The sequence below is a fragment of the Coturnix japonica genome, chromosome 19 (assembly GCF_001577835.2).
Source record: "Coturnix japonica isolate 7356 chromosome 19, Coturnix japonica 2.1, whole genome shotgun sequence".
NCBI classification, from domain to species: Eukaryota; Metazoa; Chordata; class Aves; order Galliformes; family Phasianidae; genus Coturnix; species Coturnix japonica.
The window spans coordinates 4,159,459-4,176,440 of record NC_029534.1 but is presented as its reverse complement, the minus strand read 5'-3'; the positions used below and the strand labels follow the sequence as shown (position 1 = coordinate 4,176,440).

The 16,982-nt window shown below is 53.0% G+C and overlaps 2 protein-coding genes across 7 annotated transcripts; one reads left to right on the top strand and one right to left on the bottom strand.

Annotated features, from left to right (window-relative positions):
• Nucleotides 1-2,451: 2,451 nt before the first annotated feature.
• Nucleotides 2,452-7,898, bottom strand: LOC107322698 (apoptosis-inducing factor 3-like). Of its 3 annotated transcripts, none has more exons than XM_032448459.1 (18): nucleotides 7,779-7,897; nucleotides 7,495-7,604; nucleotides 7,310-7,419; nucleotides 7,013-7,057; nucleotides 6,858-6,939; nucleotides 6,611-6,723; nucleotides 6,133-6,219; nucleotides 5,913-6,004; nucleotides 5,583-5,713; nucleotides 4,938-5,053; nucleotides 4,521-4,592; nucleotides 4,143-4,206; nucleotides 3,668-3,744; nucleotides 3,468-3,585; nucleotides 3,285-3,383; nucleotides 2,963-3,038; nucleotides 2,697-2,801; nucleotides 2,452-2,617 (listed from the first exon to the last, which is right to left on the bottom strand). In XM_032448459.1, the coding sequence occupies exons 1-18, from the start codon at nucleotides 7,838-7,840 to the stop codon at nucleotides 2,470-2,472; spliced, it is 1,707 nt and encodes a 568-aa protein (XP_032304350.1). In that variant the 5' UTR covers nucleotides 7,841-7,897; the 3' UTR covers nucleotides 2,452-2,469. The 3 variants fall into 3 exon arrangements, with proteins under 3 accessions (XP_032304350.1, XP_032304352.1, XP_032304351.1); XM_032448461.1 differs by having other exon boundaries at nucleotides 2,486-2,591; nucleotides 7,779-7,896; XM_032448460.1 differs by having other exon boundaries at nucleotides 2,486-2,591; nucleotides 3,285-3,585; nucleotides 7,779-7,898.
• On the top strand, nucleotides 6,892-16,433 carry TLCD2 (TLC domain containing 2). Of its 4 annotated transcripts, none has more exons than XM_015881011.2 (6): nucleotides 6,892-6,999; nucleotides 8,187-8,278; nucleotides 8,794-13,079; nucleotides 13,624-13,706; nucleotides 14,260-14,342; nucleotides 15,249-16,433. In XM_015881011.2, the coding sequence occupies exons 3-6, from the start codon at nucleotides 12,706-12,708 to the stop codon at nucleotides 15,624-15,626; spliced, it is 918 nt and encodes a 305-aa protein (XP_015736497.1). In that variant the 5' UTR covers nucleotides 6,892-6,999; nucleotides 8,187-8,278; nucleotides 8,794-12,705; the 3' UTR covers nucleotides 15,627-16,433. The 4 variants fall into 4 exon arrangements, with proteins under 4 accessions (XP_015736497.1, XP_015736498.1, XP_032304357.1 ...); XM_032448466.1 differs by having other exon boundaries at nucleotides 6,909-6,999; nucleotides 8,064-8,278; XM_032448467.1 differs by lacking the exon at nucleotides 6,892-6,999 and having other exon boundaries at nucleotides 7,905-8,278; nucleotides 8,794-8,956; nucleotides 11,829-13,079.
• Nucleotides 16,434-16,982: the final 549 nt, after the last annotated feature.

The window sequence follows — 16,982 nt, the reverse complement described above, 5'->3', positions numbered from 1 at the left end:
CCGGCCCGGTGGGACCCAGCCAGCGCTGGTGCTGGAGGTGAGAGCATGGGGAACGCTGCACCCACCCCGGCAGCCCTGCAGAGCCCCAGCTCTATGGCAGCGCTCTGGGCTCCTTATCTCGTGTTTTCCAACAGGAACGGCCTTGGTTCCCAGTGTGGTAAAGGGGAATGTTCTGTAACACCTGGCTATGGGGAGGGAGGGGAGGGATGGAGCTACCCCCGCGTTCCCTGGGATGCTGTTCCAAAGGGATGTTAGTTCAGGTTTCAGAGGTCCCTGTGGGGTAGGGGGGGTTATTTGATGCAGGCAATGCTGTGTGCTGGCTCTGATGTGTTGTTTCCTCTTCAGCTGCTGCCCCTCTGCCTGCTCCTGGCTGCCCGGCAGCAGTTCTTCAGTGGCAAGCTTTATGTCCTTCTCTAGTAGCTAAAGCTGCCAGTTGAAGAACTGTTGAATGTAGCCACGCTCGTCTCTGCGACGTCAGATATCAGCTGCAGCCATGAGCCATTGGGATGAGTGAGCCAACAGCAGCCATGGATGCACCCCGAGGGAGCTGAGGATGAGCCCGACGGGGATGAGGAGCCTCCAGGCAAAGCCAGAGCTGTAAAACAAGGAATGGGGTCCCACCCCGTTGTGGGGTGGTGTTGAATCGGGACAACCAGAGACATTAAACTTTGTGATTTCTTCAACCACTCATTCGTTGCCTGTGGGGTGGGAGGGTGGTGGTGACTTTGGACTGTGGGGGTGGTAGGGAGGGGGGTCAATGGGCAGAGGGTTGTTGTATTTTGAGTCCGTCTCGGTCACAGCAGGGCTGACCTGTGCTGTTATAGGGATTGGAGCTGCAATGAGCTGGGTGGTGGGATGGAGCTGCTGACTCAGGGCCGAGTCATGCACAGCTCAGGGAATGGCTGCTCTGTGCTGGGGCAGTGCCAGGGCTCCAGGTATGCTGGGTGTGCTGTGCCCTCCCTGCTTATGGTGGCACTGGGGTGGAGGGGGGTTGGATAAAGCCTTCTGGGATCCAAAGTAATGGGGTAAAACACCTGTGTGTGGACACAGCAAGGACAGCAGGAGCCTCATGCTGGGGCTGCACAGTTCTGCTTCGATCTCCCTGCCTGGATGTGGGGCTGCTGCTGGATTTCTGCACCCGGTGATGTGCTGAGAGCAGCTCGGTGTCCCTTAACTGGCAGAAATGGGGCAGATCTGTTGCACAGCATCCTTCGTTCTGGTAAGAACTTGGTGTGTATCTGCTGATGGCTGCAGAAAGTGGAGTTTTTTGGGGGGTTGCTGCTGCCAACTGCAGGGAATGGGGCTACTGAGCATCCCTGGACCGGCTCCTGCTCAGTGTGGGAGCACTGTGCTCTCCCAGCCCAGCTGCAGAACTGCGAGTTCCTAAAGAACCAGAGGAAAACGAGGGACACAAAGCAGCTGCAGTGAGTGCATGGGGGGGGAGGAGGGGCAGCTCCCAGGCATGGCAGTGCCAGAGCTGTCAGTGTGTGCTATGGAGAAGCTGTGTGCTCCTTGCACTGAGCTCCACTCAACACATGAGGAGTGCTTATGGTTGCTGCTTCCTCCTATTATTTCGATATGCTCCATCTGGGTACGTTGGGGTGGTTTTAGGGTTGAGAATCGCCCTGCACCGCAGCACTGAGCCCACAGAGTTCAGGGGTTTCATTCCAACTTCACGTGTTCAAAGGTGCTGGGGTGTAAATTGGAGTGTTATACACAAAAATGGTGCAATGTTACCTCACCTGCTGAGCAAACAGACTCAGCTCTGCACTGAGCGTAAAGGCAGAGGGATTGAGGCTGACACAGTGTCCCTATGGGAACTTGCCTGACACTCAGAGCTTACCCTTCCTCCTGCAGTGCCATGTGACCGGTGAGTAAGTGCATTGCTTCCTGTAGAACACACAGCCTTGCTGCTGCCTCCTTGCAAAACCCTGCAACTCTTTCCTCCAGCGCTGAGCCTGCATTTCCTGCAGCATCCGCCCTCCTCCTCCTTGAAGCAGCAGCCCTGGGGATGCCACGCTGTGCAGCTGAGCTGTGGTTGCTGTGGACTGAGAATCAGTCACTGCAGCAGCTAATGCAATATTCACGAAGGCTGTAGCAATGCCAGCAGGTGCTGCTTGCTCAAAGGTCGGCTCGCAGCCTTCTGTCCTTAGGGGTGAGTTCTTTGGCATCGGTTCTTGCACACGGACTGTCTCGTTCTCAGCTGTGAGAGCAGTTTGCCTCACTCAGAGTTCCCCTCGCTGGGAAAATGTGCTTCTGCAAAGCAAGAAGGTCAGCGTGACCGGGACGTGCTGAATGAACATTCCCTGCCAGCACTGAGCTGGAGGCGGTGGATTGGGAACTGTGTGGTCTCCCCTTACCCAGCCCAGCCCTGTTTAGAAGGTAGGGAAGGAGGGTAAGCACAGCTCTGTTTTGCCCCAGAGTGCAAAGAGCAGCCACAAAATGCACGTGTTGAATTCAGCTTTGCTTTCACTTTATTTCTCTTGCACCAAGTTGAGCTTTAACTTCTGGTTGATGCTGTGCCCCTCGTGGCAGTGCGCTAACAAAGCTTAGCTTGCTGTCACAAGGGTACATCGTTGATATCATAGGCCCTGCAAATAAGAGGGGTATTTGGGAACTGCAGGAGCTCAGTGCTGTGCTGCTGGGCTCTGTTTGCAGGGGGAAGGCATCACCCTCCTGCTCGGGGTATCACTTACTCTGCTTCTTCTTTAGAGATTCTTTTCCCCAAGTATAAAACTTCTGCAATCAGAGACACCGTGGGGTCACAGTTTAGGCTGGCAGCTGCTGTCACAAAGCCATCTCTGGAAGAGAAACAGAAGGATGCAGAGCTCCTTGGTGCATGTAACACAGCATAGCAGCATCCTCCTGTGAACAATGGGCAAGGCAGAGGGAATGGGAACGTGTTCCAGGCTCCCTGCATTGCCGCCCCATTCTGGTTATGCTGTAGTGCATCTCCTCTCACTTGAGGTAGAAGATGAGGAACTTCTGTTGCTCCAAGCTGCCCTTCAGAACAGTGTCTGTGTAGCCCTTCCCGCAGCCTGCAGAAGATGATCGTGGGGTCAGGGAGCTCTGGTACAGTAGAACCACCCACCCCACCTCAATGCCACATTGAGTGCAGGAAATAAGAGGGGGGATGTGACTCTGGCATGGGGCTGGGGGCAGGCAGAGAGGCCCTGGCCAAGCAGAGCTGACCCAGAGGAACAAGACTGCACGTGGTCCCAAGTTTCTCCCTGCTTTGGAAAGGGACAGTTGTGCCCTTTTCTTCTCTCTCTGTCCCATCCTACCTGCATAGTGGATGCTTCTGCCAAGCATCGTGGTCCAGAAGAAGGGAACAGTGTGCAACTCCTTCTGTTTCTTCAACATGTTAAAGGCAGCGATGGAACCTGTGGCAATGGAATGGTTTTGATTCCCTGAGGTCCTCAGGTGGATGCTGAGTGTCTGAGTGGAGCTGAGAAGCGCTGCCTCACCGTGGGCCTCGGCCACTTGTTGGTGATGGATGCTGGAGTGTTCCCCATTGAGCAGCGCAACGGGAAAGGAAACCACATCCCCCGCAGCAAAGACGTTTGGGATGTTGGTTTGCATGTGCTAATGGGACAAAAAGCCATTAATGCAGCAATGAAAGGGAAAGGATTCAGAATGAGCCGTGGGTTACTCAGCTGGTACATACCAGGTCCACCAGGATGGCACCACTGTTGTCTTTGGCGATGGAGGTACCCTTCAGAAATGCAGAGTTGGGGGTCACCCCTGCAAGGAAAGGAGTGAGGACAAATACAACAAGGCTCTGTAAAGGCAGGGGGTAACTTTGGCCCTGCAGGAAACATGGTCTTGGTACCTGCTCGGCCTGCCTGGACCAGGGCAGCTTCCAGCAGTGACCAGCAGTTGGGCTGGTGCTGAGCTAAGCCAGCGACAATAAAACCAGGACCCAAAACAAAGGCGTGCTCTGATAACAGAGCAGTGACCTACAGAGCTCAGCAAGCGTGCCAAAGTCACATCAAGACCATAAGTCATTTCTTTCCTCCCACCTATTGCTCGTAAGCCCCTCAGCTTGGTGGGACCAAAAGGAAGGGCTGGGTAATGGCAATGGACTCAGATGCTCTCCCCATTTCCAGAGCTGCCCCCCTCTCCAGCTGGTTTCACTTTACCTATTCCCACCACCACCACGTCTGCAGGTAGTTTTTCTCCATTGGCAAGAATGGCTTCTGTGACCTGGGGAAGAAGCAAGGATCAGTAACAAAGGGCTAAACGTTCTGTCCTCATTCCCGTAGCCTCTCTGCTGCCTTGTTCTTTGCTCTCTGTTTTCTTTCTCAGGCTGAGATGACCTTGTCCGGCTGACATGGGAATATAAGAGAAAATCAAGGAAGGCAGCGTGCTGTTGCCCTCTGAGCTGTGCTCTGTGCAAGGAAACATGAGGGTCTAGATGTGGGAGGAGATAGCCTAGACATAGGCACTGGGATACACCTCAATTTGAGGGGGGTGTCCCCTAAAAATAGAAGTTCAGAGACCTCAGTGGCATGACTGACCTTTCCATCCTTCCCTTTCAGCTCGTGGAGTTCTTTTTTCATGTAAAACTTCACTCCTTTACTTTGTAGCATCTGAAAAAGGAAGAGGAAGCTGCTCTGAGTGTTCAGTAGGAAATTCCAGGCTCGTAAAAACAGCAGCATCCAGCCAGAACCCAGGCAGACAGCTGAGCTGCTGCTCCGTGCTGCAGGGAGGTTTCATTTGCAGGGTGAATGGGGAGCCTGCCTCTGCTCTGCCATCCCAGTTAGGACCAGCATGAGATGGGGCTTGGGGATGGAATTGAGCTAGGAAACATAATTTGTGCATGAGGGAAGTTGGGGCTTTACATGTGAGCTCTGAGCAAGGTGGGCAGGCACTACCAGGCTGCAGTTCCTGGCTGGTGGTGGATAGCAGGGTTGTTTGCACTGGGTTTTCCTAACCTTTAAGACAAAGCCTCCAATCTGAGGACCCAGAGTTTTCTGGAAAGGGAACTCCTCTTTGTCCACCACCGACATGGCAGCAGCCTTGTCTGAGAGGAAAGCAGCTGCCTCCATTCCTGCAAGTGAATGGCATGTCCCAGGTAAGTCTGCTGCAAGTAGGAACCTGCACCCTCCTCCTGGGGAATCTTTACCCCTTCCAGACAAGAACAAATCTGATGGATTGCCAATGCTTAACTGCTTTTCTGTGCATTTATGGGCTGTTAGATTTCACTTTGTTCTCGTGCACTATGGACTCAGATATTAGGAAATACAAAGAGCAGCTCCTGACTGCATAGCTCTCTTCTGTACCTTTACCCCCTTGCTTTCCCAGAGCTTCTGGTTAGCCCAGCTCTTCTGACGGACCTCACAAGGCACATTTCCCTCTGCCTTGGTCCAGGAACTGTATATGGCTCAAAGCTATTGGCTATCAAGGGAAAAGTTGTGCTGTTTAACTCATAAAGCCCCAGGTACAGGACTCTGCTGTATGACCAAGATAGTCAGCGAATGACTCCCTTTCCTGAGGGCCCCTATTTAATAAGCTCACACAGCAGATGTACATTTCAAGGCCCACTTTTTCAAGACCTAATAGCCCCTCCAGCATGGTACCTATGAATGAAGCTCCCACAATCACCAGGTTCTTCCCAGATGCCAGCTCTAAGACCTTGCTGGAATCCTCTGGGGTTTGAAGATGACACACGTTCTGCAGGTCTGCACCTGGGACTTTGAGGAAGCTGGAGCTGAGAGAGGGAGAATCCAGGTATGGCTCATGATTGTAAGTAAAACAGGGAGGATAAGAAGGGAGCACACAACCCCATGCAGCCTCTTGGTCATTTGATCCCATTGTTTTCTATCATCTCCTACTCCCTCCAGTCCCCACAAATGATCTGTTTTGTCCCATCAGAAAAGCTGCATGTGGCAAATGCTTTGTGTACTCACTGTCCACCTGTTGCAATGAGCAGCTGGTTGTACTTCTGAGAGGATCCATCCATGAAGCGGACCTTCTGCTTCTGGAAATCCACCGACACTGCCTGCAGGAGAGAGGGGGTGAAGATCAGGGAGGCACTTTTCTGGTCTTTTTCTGTCCTGCCACATCAATTCCCTCCCCATGGCAGGAACAGAACCATCCACTGAGGACCGATCTCAGCTGCTTTTGCACCTCTTTCTCTGTCCAGAGCTCTATGCCGTGAGCACACAGGAACTCAGGTTTCCTCAGGTAGATGTCCTCAGCTTTTAAGTTCATTTCCTGCAAACAAAGCAGGAGTATGAAATAAAGCAGTTCCTACAGTCAGCAGTGATCTTGCAGATTACTGGGAAGTAAGTCTGCGTGAGAGGTAAATCCTTCACCACCATATCACAACTAAATGCACTGTTCCATCCCCATCACTTCCCTGCCCCTCCTCAGACATAAACTCAACCTCTAGTGGGAAGAACTCAGCCAGAGCTACTAATGGTGTACTCTGATGAAAGGCATTTCAGAAGGAGGTGAGACATTAGCTGGAAATTACACCCATTTTTCTTGCCCGATAGCTGCCTTGCCAGAATGGATCACCTGATCACTCAGCCTGTTTCTAAGCGTGGGCTGTGCCCCTAATTCACACGCAGTACCCAGGCACAGTCCTTTCTCACAGGCAAACCTTGCTCAGTTTGGACTTGTCATATGGAGCATGTTTCTCTTTGGTGGCCATGATGATCCTGCCAGTAAAGCCCTCTTGGCGAAGCGTCTCTGCACAGGTCAGGGCAGCCACACCTACGAGAGATGCTCATCTCAACCCTGTTATGCATCACTACAGAGTGGGAGGAAGAAGATGAGTCCTCTTTAGGGATGAGAGCAGCAGATCACAGTGTCTGTGGTGAGGATGTGGTGAAGACCACTTCACTGACCTCCCCCCAGGAGAAGCATCGTGTTCCGGTTGAGAAGGCATCGTTTGCTCATGTCCTTCACTCTCAGGCTGCTTTCAAGGTCCTAGAAGAAAGTGAGACGTAATGGAATTGTACCCAGCCCAGTGGTGCTTACTGGCAGCAGGTATGGTCAGTACCTTCTTTTTGGCTGTAACAAACACCTTTCCATCTTCCACTGTGACCTGGGAGGGGGGAAAGAAGAATATATTTATGCACTGGGAGCTCTCATGGGAAAGTCTGTTTGAATGGTGGCTGAAGAGCTTGTGTAGGATTCTGGGGGTCCTGGTAACAATGAGCTGTCTGGAAATTTGGGGTCTGTTTGGAAAAGGATCTAGGATGCAAAGGTGGGAAACCGTAGGGAGATAATGGATAATGGAGCCCAGCTCTAAGGAGGGAGGGTTGGCTTTGATAGGGGGTAAGGGACCAGATATCACCTTAAAGCAAGGCAGGCTGTCTAGAGAAGGGTACTCTTCAATATCTCCAGTTCTGATGTTGAAGCAGGACCCATGCCAGGGGCAGCGCAGCCTGTGCCCTCTCAAGACCCCTGCAATAGAAACCCTATAAGTAGAGCTTCCTCCCCCCAACATGGCTTCTCCTCACTGCCCCCCACAAGCTCTACCTTTGCTGAGCGGTGCACCATAGTGTGGGCACCTACTGCCCAGGGCTCTGAACTCCATCTTGTTCCTCACCAGCAGTACTGGGTAGCCAGCCACCATCACCTCACAGAGCCTGGGGCACAGCAGGGAGGAAGGATCAGCCCCCCACAGCCATGGCGGTGCTCCCTCCACCAAGAAGATGGTGGCAGCCAACATGGCGGCAGCCAACATGGCGGCTGTCACCATGGCAACGCCGGCCTTGCGGCCTGCGCAGCTCATGGCGGTGGGTCCTCCATGGGCTACTCACTCTCCATCCCCAACGTCGTCCTCCTTGCAGACCTCTGCAGTGATGGTATCATTGCAATCCATGTTGATGGGCACAGCAGGGAGGTCGGCCTCAGTCCTTGTTGTTTCCTTTGAGATCCTACCCCAAAATGTGCAGCCACTGCAGCTCAGAGGGTTCCACGCTCAGCCGAAGTAAAAAGGCTACGATCAGCAGAAAGCACGTATTTTCTATTTGTTATTATTAATATTTTTGGTCTCCAACCCCCAAATCCATCCATTTATCCATTCTTTCTCTGACTTCACCCAGGTTTCATTTGCATATGGCAACCCATTAAACCAGGGTTGGACAGTGAGTAAGCAAGGAAGGCTTACAGCAATGGTGTCAGGAATCAATAAAATTATTTTAAATTGTTTATGGCCACTTTGTCAGGGCAAGATGCCATCAATGAGGCCTGCAGCCACCTTGCACTGAGGTCTGAGCCTCCAAAATCCCACCTGTGCTGGTGATGGGGTGGTATTGGGGTAAGTAGAGAAGGAATTAAGATCATAAACATAATGAAAAGCAGGAATCCCTGCCTTAAGCAGACAAAAAAGGAGCAACAAGTCTTGGTTCTTGCTTTAGCACTTGGCTGTTTGTCTGGAGATTTCCCCCTCTGTTTTGGGGTTTAAAAACAGAGATAGAAAGGCTGCTGCTTGCTCCCCAAGGGCAAGAGGATGGCAGATAGAAACAACTTCACCACCAGCCCCAAAACCTCAGGAAATTCCCCCATCACCACCCCTCATCCCAAGGAAAAGCTCTGGCTGATACTCACAACCACAATGGGAGCTGCCACAGTCCGTGTATCCCTTCCCTGTCTGTGTGCCTGTCCCCAAAGCCAGCTCCCTCAGCCCACGCTGGGCGATGCTCAACACCCAGCCATGCCCAACACCCCCGGCTGATGGGTGGCAGCGGGGAATGCGGCGTATTTGATGACTGCAATCAATCCATTTCATTCTCATTTATTTCTTATTATTTTTTTTTCTCCCCTCTCATTCAGGTGAATTAGAAACTGCTCTCTGAGGAATTAAGGACACTTATGGCTGATGGGAAAGGTGTGGTCCCAGGGCTGTGCCTACAAACTGAGTCAATGCTCCTCCTGTTTGCTGGTGGGAAGAGCCATCTCTTGGTGCTCCTTGGTTTTTGCTGCACTTTGCTCCTGTGTGAGTACAGATTGGTTTCAGGGCATCCCAGCACCGCTGTGTCCGTGTGTGTTGCATGGGGTTGGATGCTGCTGATGGTGCTATTTTTGCAGCAGGGTGGGAGCTGTGAAAAAATGGGAGTGACGCCTCCGCTGTTTGCGTCTCCTCCAGTTCTTATCTCTGTTTCACAGTCAAGATGTTTCAAAACCTTTAAATACACCTCGAAACGCAGAGCGGGGACAAATCCCCATTACAGGGAGCAGCATCCTGCCATGCAATGCACTCCCAAACCCAGTGCAAGGGGGCTGAAAATCCTCCTAGAGGTTGGCATGGCCATGAGAAGGGGATGCGCACATGGATGCTCAGTAAGTAAACAACTGCTCCCAGCAAAGTGTTGGGCCTGCAGAGCCATAAGGACACATTGGATGCTGTGATACCAGGAGTGTTCCCAGCCCACGGTGGGTGCAGGTGTAGAGTGTTTTCTAGCAGTGCCAAAAAGCAGCTTTTGGGCTCTGCCTCACTGGCCGGGCGCCTGAGCATGAAGCAATTTGGCTGCTGCACGGCCCTGTTTAAACTCCCTGTAATTATTCCCTGGGAGCACATTCCCACGTGGAGAAGCTGCAGAGGCCCTCGCAGAGGCATCCTCTGACTCAGCAGAAATAGCTGGGAAGTGTTTGCTCGGGGATGGGAGCTGCAATGTGCAAAGTACAAGGGAGGGAGCCAGGTGGGACACAGTGCTGCGTGGTGACGTTGGCACAGATTAGTTGAGAGGCTGCTGGATGCAACCCAACAGCCCAGCAAAGGGCTAATGCAAAATGAAAAGCAAAGCAAAATCCCCACCTCTGCTGGTGCAAAGGTGGTTGTGCTCTGGAGGCTGGGAAGGGCACTGAGCATAAAGGTTTGGGGTTATAGTAGGATGTTGCTCTGACAGCTCACACCAAGGAACATGCAATAAGCCCTTGAGGTATTTGGGGAATGGGATGTTATGCCACATGTGTAAGGTGATCTGTAACATCTTTTGGCCCTTTGTTAGGACTGTCCTCCCTTCAAGCCCCTGCCACACACCGTGGCAATGCTGTAATGCAGCTGTGGCTGTGCAGATGTGTCCTCATCCCCATTGTGCTCACGTTGGTCCTTCCCTGCAGCACACAGAGCCAAACATCTCCAAAGAACGGAGAGCAGGCGAGGTGGGGAGGCAGCAGAGCTAAAATGATTAATGGGACACCACGCTCAGAGCAGCTTGGTTGGTGATATTAATAATGAGAGAATTCAGGAGGGAACGTGCCCCATGCCCAGCTGTGCAGCCGGCAGCAGCAGGAGCTGTGAAGCTCTATTTGCAATGCAGGAGTGATTGAGTGTGCTTTGCAACATGCAGTGTGCATGGAGGGAGAGCTTCCACTTTGCAAGGCTCGTTCTGAACCCGTGTGAACTGCAAGAAGAAAAAAGCATAGGGTCATAAATACCCCATAACGCTGTCACCAGGAAGCACATCAATATCTGTTAGATGTGGCTTAAGCTTGAGGATTGTAAACTGGGCAGGGAAAGAGTGTTTAGCTTATAGGGGGAGAAGGCATGGAAAAGGGAATATTTAGTAGGAATTAATTTGCTCATAGGGTAAAAATCAGACAGGCTTTACACCCCCCTGGCTGGAGAGAAGCAAATGAAGGGAGTAAAGCTTCCCAACAGCGGGATCAAGGCTTTGGCCAGAGTGACTTGGGGTGTCCCCACAGTGTTATGGGATGGCTGAGTCTCATAGGGAGCCCCTGCCCTGCTGGGAGCGGTACGGTGTGAGCTGACCCGGCTCAGAATGAGGCTTTCGAAAGGGACTGATGGAAAACTTCACTAAATCTGTGTGGAAAAGGCAATATCTCCAAATAAGGTGTGGATGGATGCTGAGCGCTTTCGGAGCGCATCGCCCTGAGCGGCTCTTATGCGGGTGTGCGGGGACCTCTGGCGGCAGCGCCTGTCCCTCTCCGTGCCCAAGCCTGATATGGGGCATGGAGGGAGATTTGGGCTCCGATCCGGTGTCTGGGGCTTGTTTGTAACCGGACTTGGGAGTTTCTGTTATTCGAAGTATCTCTGGTTAATGGCATCGCTATAGAAGGAGGGAAGAAGGCATTTTCAAAGCTGAAAATAAGGGGTTTTGAGGAAATCTCGTGGTAACACTTTGGAAAATAAAGGAAAATCTGGGCTAAGAGTAGCTGAAAGATTGAATGTGTGTGGCTGCTGGTGGTGCTCCAGCAGTGGGATCAGAGCCCCAGAACCAGAGGTGCCCTTATCAAAGCTTAAATTCCTCCCACGAGGAAATGGCCGTGAGAGCCCTCCAGTGCCCGGAGACACGTTCACTATTCCTGAACGGGGCCAAAGTGTTTCATAACCCAGAGAACAAAGCAGCACGTGGGGCAACGTCACAGCCAGGACAAGCAGTGCCAGACCCACAGCGTTTCAGGGGCTGGGGCACTGTAGGGTCAGAGCTTCCTCATGGAAAGGGACATTTCTGAGGCTAAAACACTGTCAGTAAATGACTTTCCTACTTGGTACCCTGGGCAGCCCAGCAGGTGTACAGCCCTGGCTGGGTGCAGCCAATGCACCCATCCCTTTGCATCCCCTTACGCTAAGCAGAATGAGCTCTGTGCTTGGCTTTCCCACAGCTGATTATCCTGTGTGATCCCTCTGGTCCTAATGCACAAGGTTATTTATAACCACCCCAGCACTGGATCTGTGGATTACTCCAAGCAGTGTCTCTCTCTTTACTTAACTGTGATAAAATTCTTTCATCTTTCTGGCTTTTAAGCGTATTTCTGAAGCATGAGATGCCTTCCTATCAGCAGGGACTATCTCACCCCTTTCCTTTGGCACTGATTTGTTCCCTCTGCAACATCTCTCCCATCAGCCCATCTCCTGTTGCTGTTTCAGCACCCATTGCTCCAGACAGGGCAGTGATGGTGAGCTCAGGCTCCACGCTTTCATACGAGAGCAAAGAGAACAGAAGATTTCCTCCCAGATTAATACCTCAAAGGAGAGGCAGCCCCTGACATTTCCTGGTGTGTATGCAGTGACTCATCTGAATAAAGTCTGCGTGGCATCCTCGCCCCTGGCGGAGACGTCAAAAAGCAACGAGAGCCATCAAACCATGAGCAGCAGGAAAAGCAGCATCGTAATGGGATGGAGCTGAGGAAAGTGTGGGTATGTGACCCTGGATTCCCACAGAGAGCAGATCTGGGGTGTATCGACAACAGGGAGCTGCTGGTGGGATGGGATGTGGGACAAAGGGATGGAGGGCAGCAGTGCGGTGGGTGCAGCATTTATATATATGTACACATATACAATTATCTTTGGCAGAGCTGCTGTTTTTTGGTCAATAAACCCACAGTGAGATCTGGTGTTTGCATAGGGTCTGTGCCCACGGTGAGGGATGGGACAGTGGGGTAAGGAATACTTTGGGATGAAGCATCACTGCATGGAGGGTAGGAGGGTATTGAGCCTCCTGGTGCCACCGGGGTGCAGGAGGAACCTCGGGGGGATGAGGAAGGTGTCCCTATTTCCCAGTCTCTCCATCTCCATTTCATCCCATCTCCAGGCATCCTCAGCTCCCACTGCACCCACCTCCCAGTGTCCTTGTTTCCAGGTTTCTCTGGCTCCTGGTGTCCCCCCACTCCAGATATCCCCATCTCCAGCCATACTCATCACCCGGTGTCCCTATCCCGGCGTCCCCATCTCCAGATGACCCCAACTCCCGGTGTCCCCACATCTCAGTGCCCCCAGCTCTGATGCTGGGACCCCCAGCCCCTCTCTCCACTTGCATTTCCCCCTCCTCACTTCCGAACCGGGACACTGTGATACCCAGTAACGGGGCGAGGCGATGCCCTGGGCGGCGCCGGTACCCGGGGCGGGGGCTACGGGGCGAGGCGGAGCCGTCTGGCAGCGTATTCGGTGCCCCCCATGGGAGGCAGCGGATGCCCATGGCTGTGGGGTCGGACTTGCTGCTGGTCGCCGGTTCTTTCGCCGCTTTCCGCTTGTTGAACCACGGGGTGGAGCGGCTGATGCCCCCGCCGCCTTCGGCCCGGAGGAACCGCTGGAAGTGGCGGAACATCTGGACGTCGCTGGCGCACAGTGTGTTGAGCGGCGGCGGGGCGCTGATGGGGTGAGCAGCAGGGATCGAACGGAGGGGGATCGAGATGGGAACGTAGGGCCGAGGGGATGAAAAGGGAGATTGTGCATAACGTGGAGAGGGATGGGGAGTCAGGGGGCTTTGGGGGAGGGGTAGGTACGGGGTGGATGGAGCCCTAGGGGAGTGTTGGGGAAGGGATGGATGAGATCCTAGGGGGTAATGAGGATGGGATGGATGGGATTCTATGGGGGTATTGGGGAGGGGATCCTGGGGGGTAATGAAATGGGATGGATGGGATCCTGTAGGGGCGTTGGGGGAGGGATGGATGGGGAGACAGGAAGGTAATCTGGGGTACAGAGGGATGGAGGAGGAACTGAGGAGTGCAAGGGGATAATGGAGTAGTAGGGGATAGGGAGATTTGTGGAGGACAAGAGGATAACATGGCTATGGGGGGAGGCAAAGGGGAAAGAAGGGTTCTAGGGTGTCAGCAATGCCCACTGAGCACAGTGGAAAGAAGCCCTGACGGAACTAGGGGGCCAAAGGTACTGCCTGGCACTCACAGCCCATCTCCCCACAGGTTCTACCTCTACCCTGAGATGCATGAGGATTTGGTGGGCACGCACCCACCGGGGGCACACAGCCTGGTGGCCATATCTGTAGGTGAGGTGGGGGAACAGGGTTCCCAGGGGTTCCTGTTGGTGCCTGATGCCAGCCCCCCACCCACGTCCCGGGCAGCGACATCTCAGGCACCACAGACAATTGCCTTATTCTTGGCAAGGACAGAGGCTCCTTTTTGTGCCCACAGACCCAGAGCTGGGAGGTACTGAGCTGCCCATCACCATCCTCATTGGGCTTGAAGCATCCCAAAAGTGCCTGTGATATGTGATGGGTGTAGCTTCCCTGCCAGTCCATGTGCTGAACTTGTTAGGAGTTTTGAGTCCCATGGCCATCCCTCTCTATCACCTTGTTGCATTTCTGTCACCAGCCATGTGGTGGGTGCTAGCAAGATCCCCAGCACTGCTATGGCTCAGCAAGGAGGTTTAAGTACATGAAATGCTGATGTGGGGTTGTTCTGGTGGCATTAAATCCTCCACACTGCAAGGAACTGGGATCCAATCCTATGGGGGGAACACGGGTGAGGGTCCAAGTGCTGCCCCACATTGCAGCCCTTCCTGCCCACCCCATGGCTTGCTTATAGCCTCTCTGTTCCCAGGTTATTTCCTGGAAGACTTTATGGATATGCTATGCAATCAGAAACTCCGCCAGTCCTGGGAGCTGCTCTTCCATCACTCTGTGGTGAGTCTGCTGGATGGACTGAGTGAGTCTGGGCAATTCCCCTCCTATCACAAAGGAGATGGCAAAGTGGGAACAAACAGATCCGTTGCCTTGATTTTCCAGCAGGCTGCAGGGGGGCACAGGACTCTGCAGGGCTTAGGGAGGGAGAACAGGAGAGGTGGTGGTGGGACGCAGCTGGGGGAGGTGTTTTTCAGCCCTGCAACTCTGCAAGCAACTACTCATGAGTCAAAAGGTCATCCACACAATAGAGCTAATTCAGGCCGAGACAGTGATTTAGCAAGCAGATAATCTCATTATAGAACCAATACAGAGAACAGCATTAATAGTAGAAACTGAAGAAAAGTCTGAGCAGGGTAAGGCACAGGCAGGCAGAGCCTGTCCCCTGTCACCACAGGGAGGATGCAGGGCAGGATTTGTACCTGCTCTGCCCCCACAGCTCCATCCTGGGGCATCCCAGAGCTCCCTGAAGGGAGTTCACAAGGACTGTCATCAGCAAAGCCACTTAATCCCTGCAGTGTACCTGTCCTGGAGAGGATCTCTGAGCCAGCAGCAGCTCTAGCCCTGGGCTACACATCTCCCTCCCTACCACTGTGTGCAGAAAAACCTGCTGGGCCACCATCTACTGTGTGCCCCAGGCCATAAGAGCAGGGTTAGGGCTGGCTGTTGGGTTTCCTCTTTCAACCTGGAATTTATAGAAGTGTTTCCAACTTGCCCTACTAAGGTTTTGTGCAGTGGTTGGGGAGACTTTATCTTGTTTATGGAGCTGCAGGGATGTGTGAAGTGGCGACCAGTGGCTTGGCTCTGGCATGACAACTGTCTCTAGCTCTGCTTCACGCTGTGCCTGAGCATGAAGGGCTGCAGAGCAAGCAGTGCCTGTGCTTAGCCTCCCCTCTTTCTCTTTCCCAGGTGATTGTATGCTTTGGCATTGCAGTGCTGCTCCATCAGTACGTGGGCTTTGCCCTCGTGGCCTTACTGGTGGAGATTAACTCCATCTTCCTCCACCTACGCCAAATCCTTCTCATGGCCGACCTGGTGCGCACCACCTGCTACCGCCTCAACAGCATCATCAACCTGGGCACTTATGTGGTGTTCCGCATTGCCACGCTGGCCTGGATGACACGCTGGCTGTTCCTCAACAGGCAGCAAGTGCCCCTGGCCACATACACCGTGGGCACAGTTGGTATGGCAATCATGACCCCCATGAACATCATCCTCTTCTACCGCCTGCTGCGTAGTGATTTCTTCAAGTCCAGCCGGGATACACGCAAAGAGAAGGAAAAATAACACTGAGCAGCTATGAGCTCGTGGAGGAGGACTGGAAAGAGCTGTGGGAAGTGAGGATGGCTATTTCAGTGTTGCTTGGACTTGTGGCTGTGGATCCTGGGCAGAGGAGGTGCTAGTGGATCAGACACTGGGGGCTCTGCTCTCCAGCACCTATGGATGATGTGGTTGAACAACCAGGAGCTGCTCAGAGAAGCCCTGAAGGCTCTGGCAGCCCTGAGAAGGGAGCAGGGAGAATTGTTTCCCCTTTGCTTTTCTGGACGTGCAAACACTACTGTGTGTTTCTAACCTCTTAGGTGCTGCACCCTGCAGGGTCCTATTGCCTAAGGGACTCTGTTCTACCTCTGGCACTTCCCATGGGACAGCACCAGGCATCTCCAAGGCTTTGCCCTTCAGTCCAGGGCTGGTTAAAGCCAAATCCTGCACCTATAATTCCTCACAGAGGAGACTGTGCCAGGTGAGAGATGAAGGTTTGGACCTGTCCTTATCAGATGCTGCTGGCACTGGACTAGGGACAGTGGGAGCTTCAGTGCCATCCTTGGGGACAGGCTGCTAACTTCAGACAACTGGAACTTTTCTAGTGTTATTTTGTTCCCAGATCTATTAACTCCCTATAAGTGAGTGTGGGAGCACGTGAGCTGCAGGTCAGGATGATGGTGTGTGATAGTTGCTTCCTGTGAATGGGATGTTTCACATGGGTTAGATATGGGCATCTATGAGGAACCAGAAGTCTTGGTGTAACGCTCTCAAGCAGCAGCAGCAGCTCTTACTAACACAGGCTTTCAATAAACAGCAAACAAATCAGCTCAAGGCTTTAAAGGGAAAGGACTTTTTACACCCAATTTGCTTTTGAAGGCTGTGGAGCTGCTGGGGGTGCCTCTATCAGCAGCTCTGTGCCCACACAGCCACTGCTGCTCAAGGCTGCCATTGTCACCACGTTCCTGCTGTCACACCATTGCCACACACTGGGGACGTTGTTCTGAGCCCTAAGGGATGTCTCACAGTGCTGGCTCCATACAGCCTGCTGTATAGGAACACATTGTGGGTATGGCTTGTGTGTCCAAACTGAAGGATACAGGGCCCAGCTTTGGGATGGGAACCTGTGGGGACAGAGATGGGGCCTCTCTCTCTCTCTCACAAGGGATACCCATGTACAAAGGGGAGGCTGCCTGAGGAAACCCCCATACAGCCATATCTGCCCCTTAGGGCCCATAGCTGGGACAGCCATATCTGCCCCTTAGGCCTCTTAGGCCCCATAGCTACGGTATCTGATTGTCCAATCAGAGCCGGCGTCGAGCTGTCACCGCTATCCCTCTCCACCAATCAAAATCGGCAGAGGGCGGGACCGGAAATGAATAG

Excerpts from the sequence above, each read along its gene's own strand:
- TLCD2 (XM_015881012.2), top strand. The coding sequence starts at position 12,706 with ATGCTGGGACCCCCAGCCCCTCTCTCCACTTGCATTTCCCCCTCCTCA. Across the intron at positions 13,080-13,623 it reads GGCGGCGGGGCGCTGATGGG|GTTCTACCTCTACCCTGAGA; the intron begins GTGAGCAGCAGG and ends ATCTCCCCACAG. Across the intron at positions 14,343-15,248 it reads TGCTCTTCCATCACTCTGTG|GTGATTGTATGCTTTGGCAT; the intron begins GTGAGTCTGCTG and ends TCTCTTTCCCAG.
- LOC107322698 (XM_032448459.1), bottom strand. The coding sequence starts at position 7,840 with ATGGATTGCAATGATACCATCACTGCAGAGGTCTGCAAGGAGGACGAC. Across the intron at positions 7,605-7,778 it reads GACGACGTTGGGGATGGAGA|GCTCTGTGAGGTGATGGTGG; the intron begins GTGAGTAGCCCA and ends GCTGTGCCCCAG. Across the intron at positions 4,593-4,937 it reads TTGGAGGCTTTGTCTTAAAG|ATGCTACAAAGTAAAGGAGT; the intron begins GTTAGGAAAACC and ends TTCCTTTTTCAG.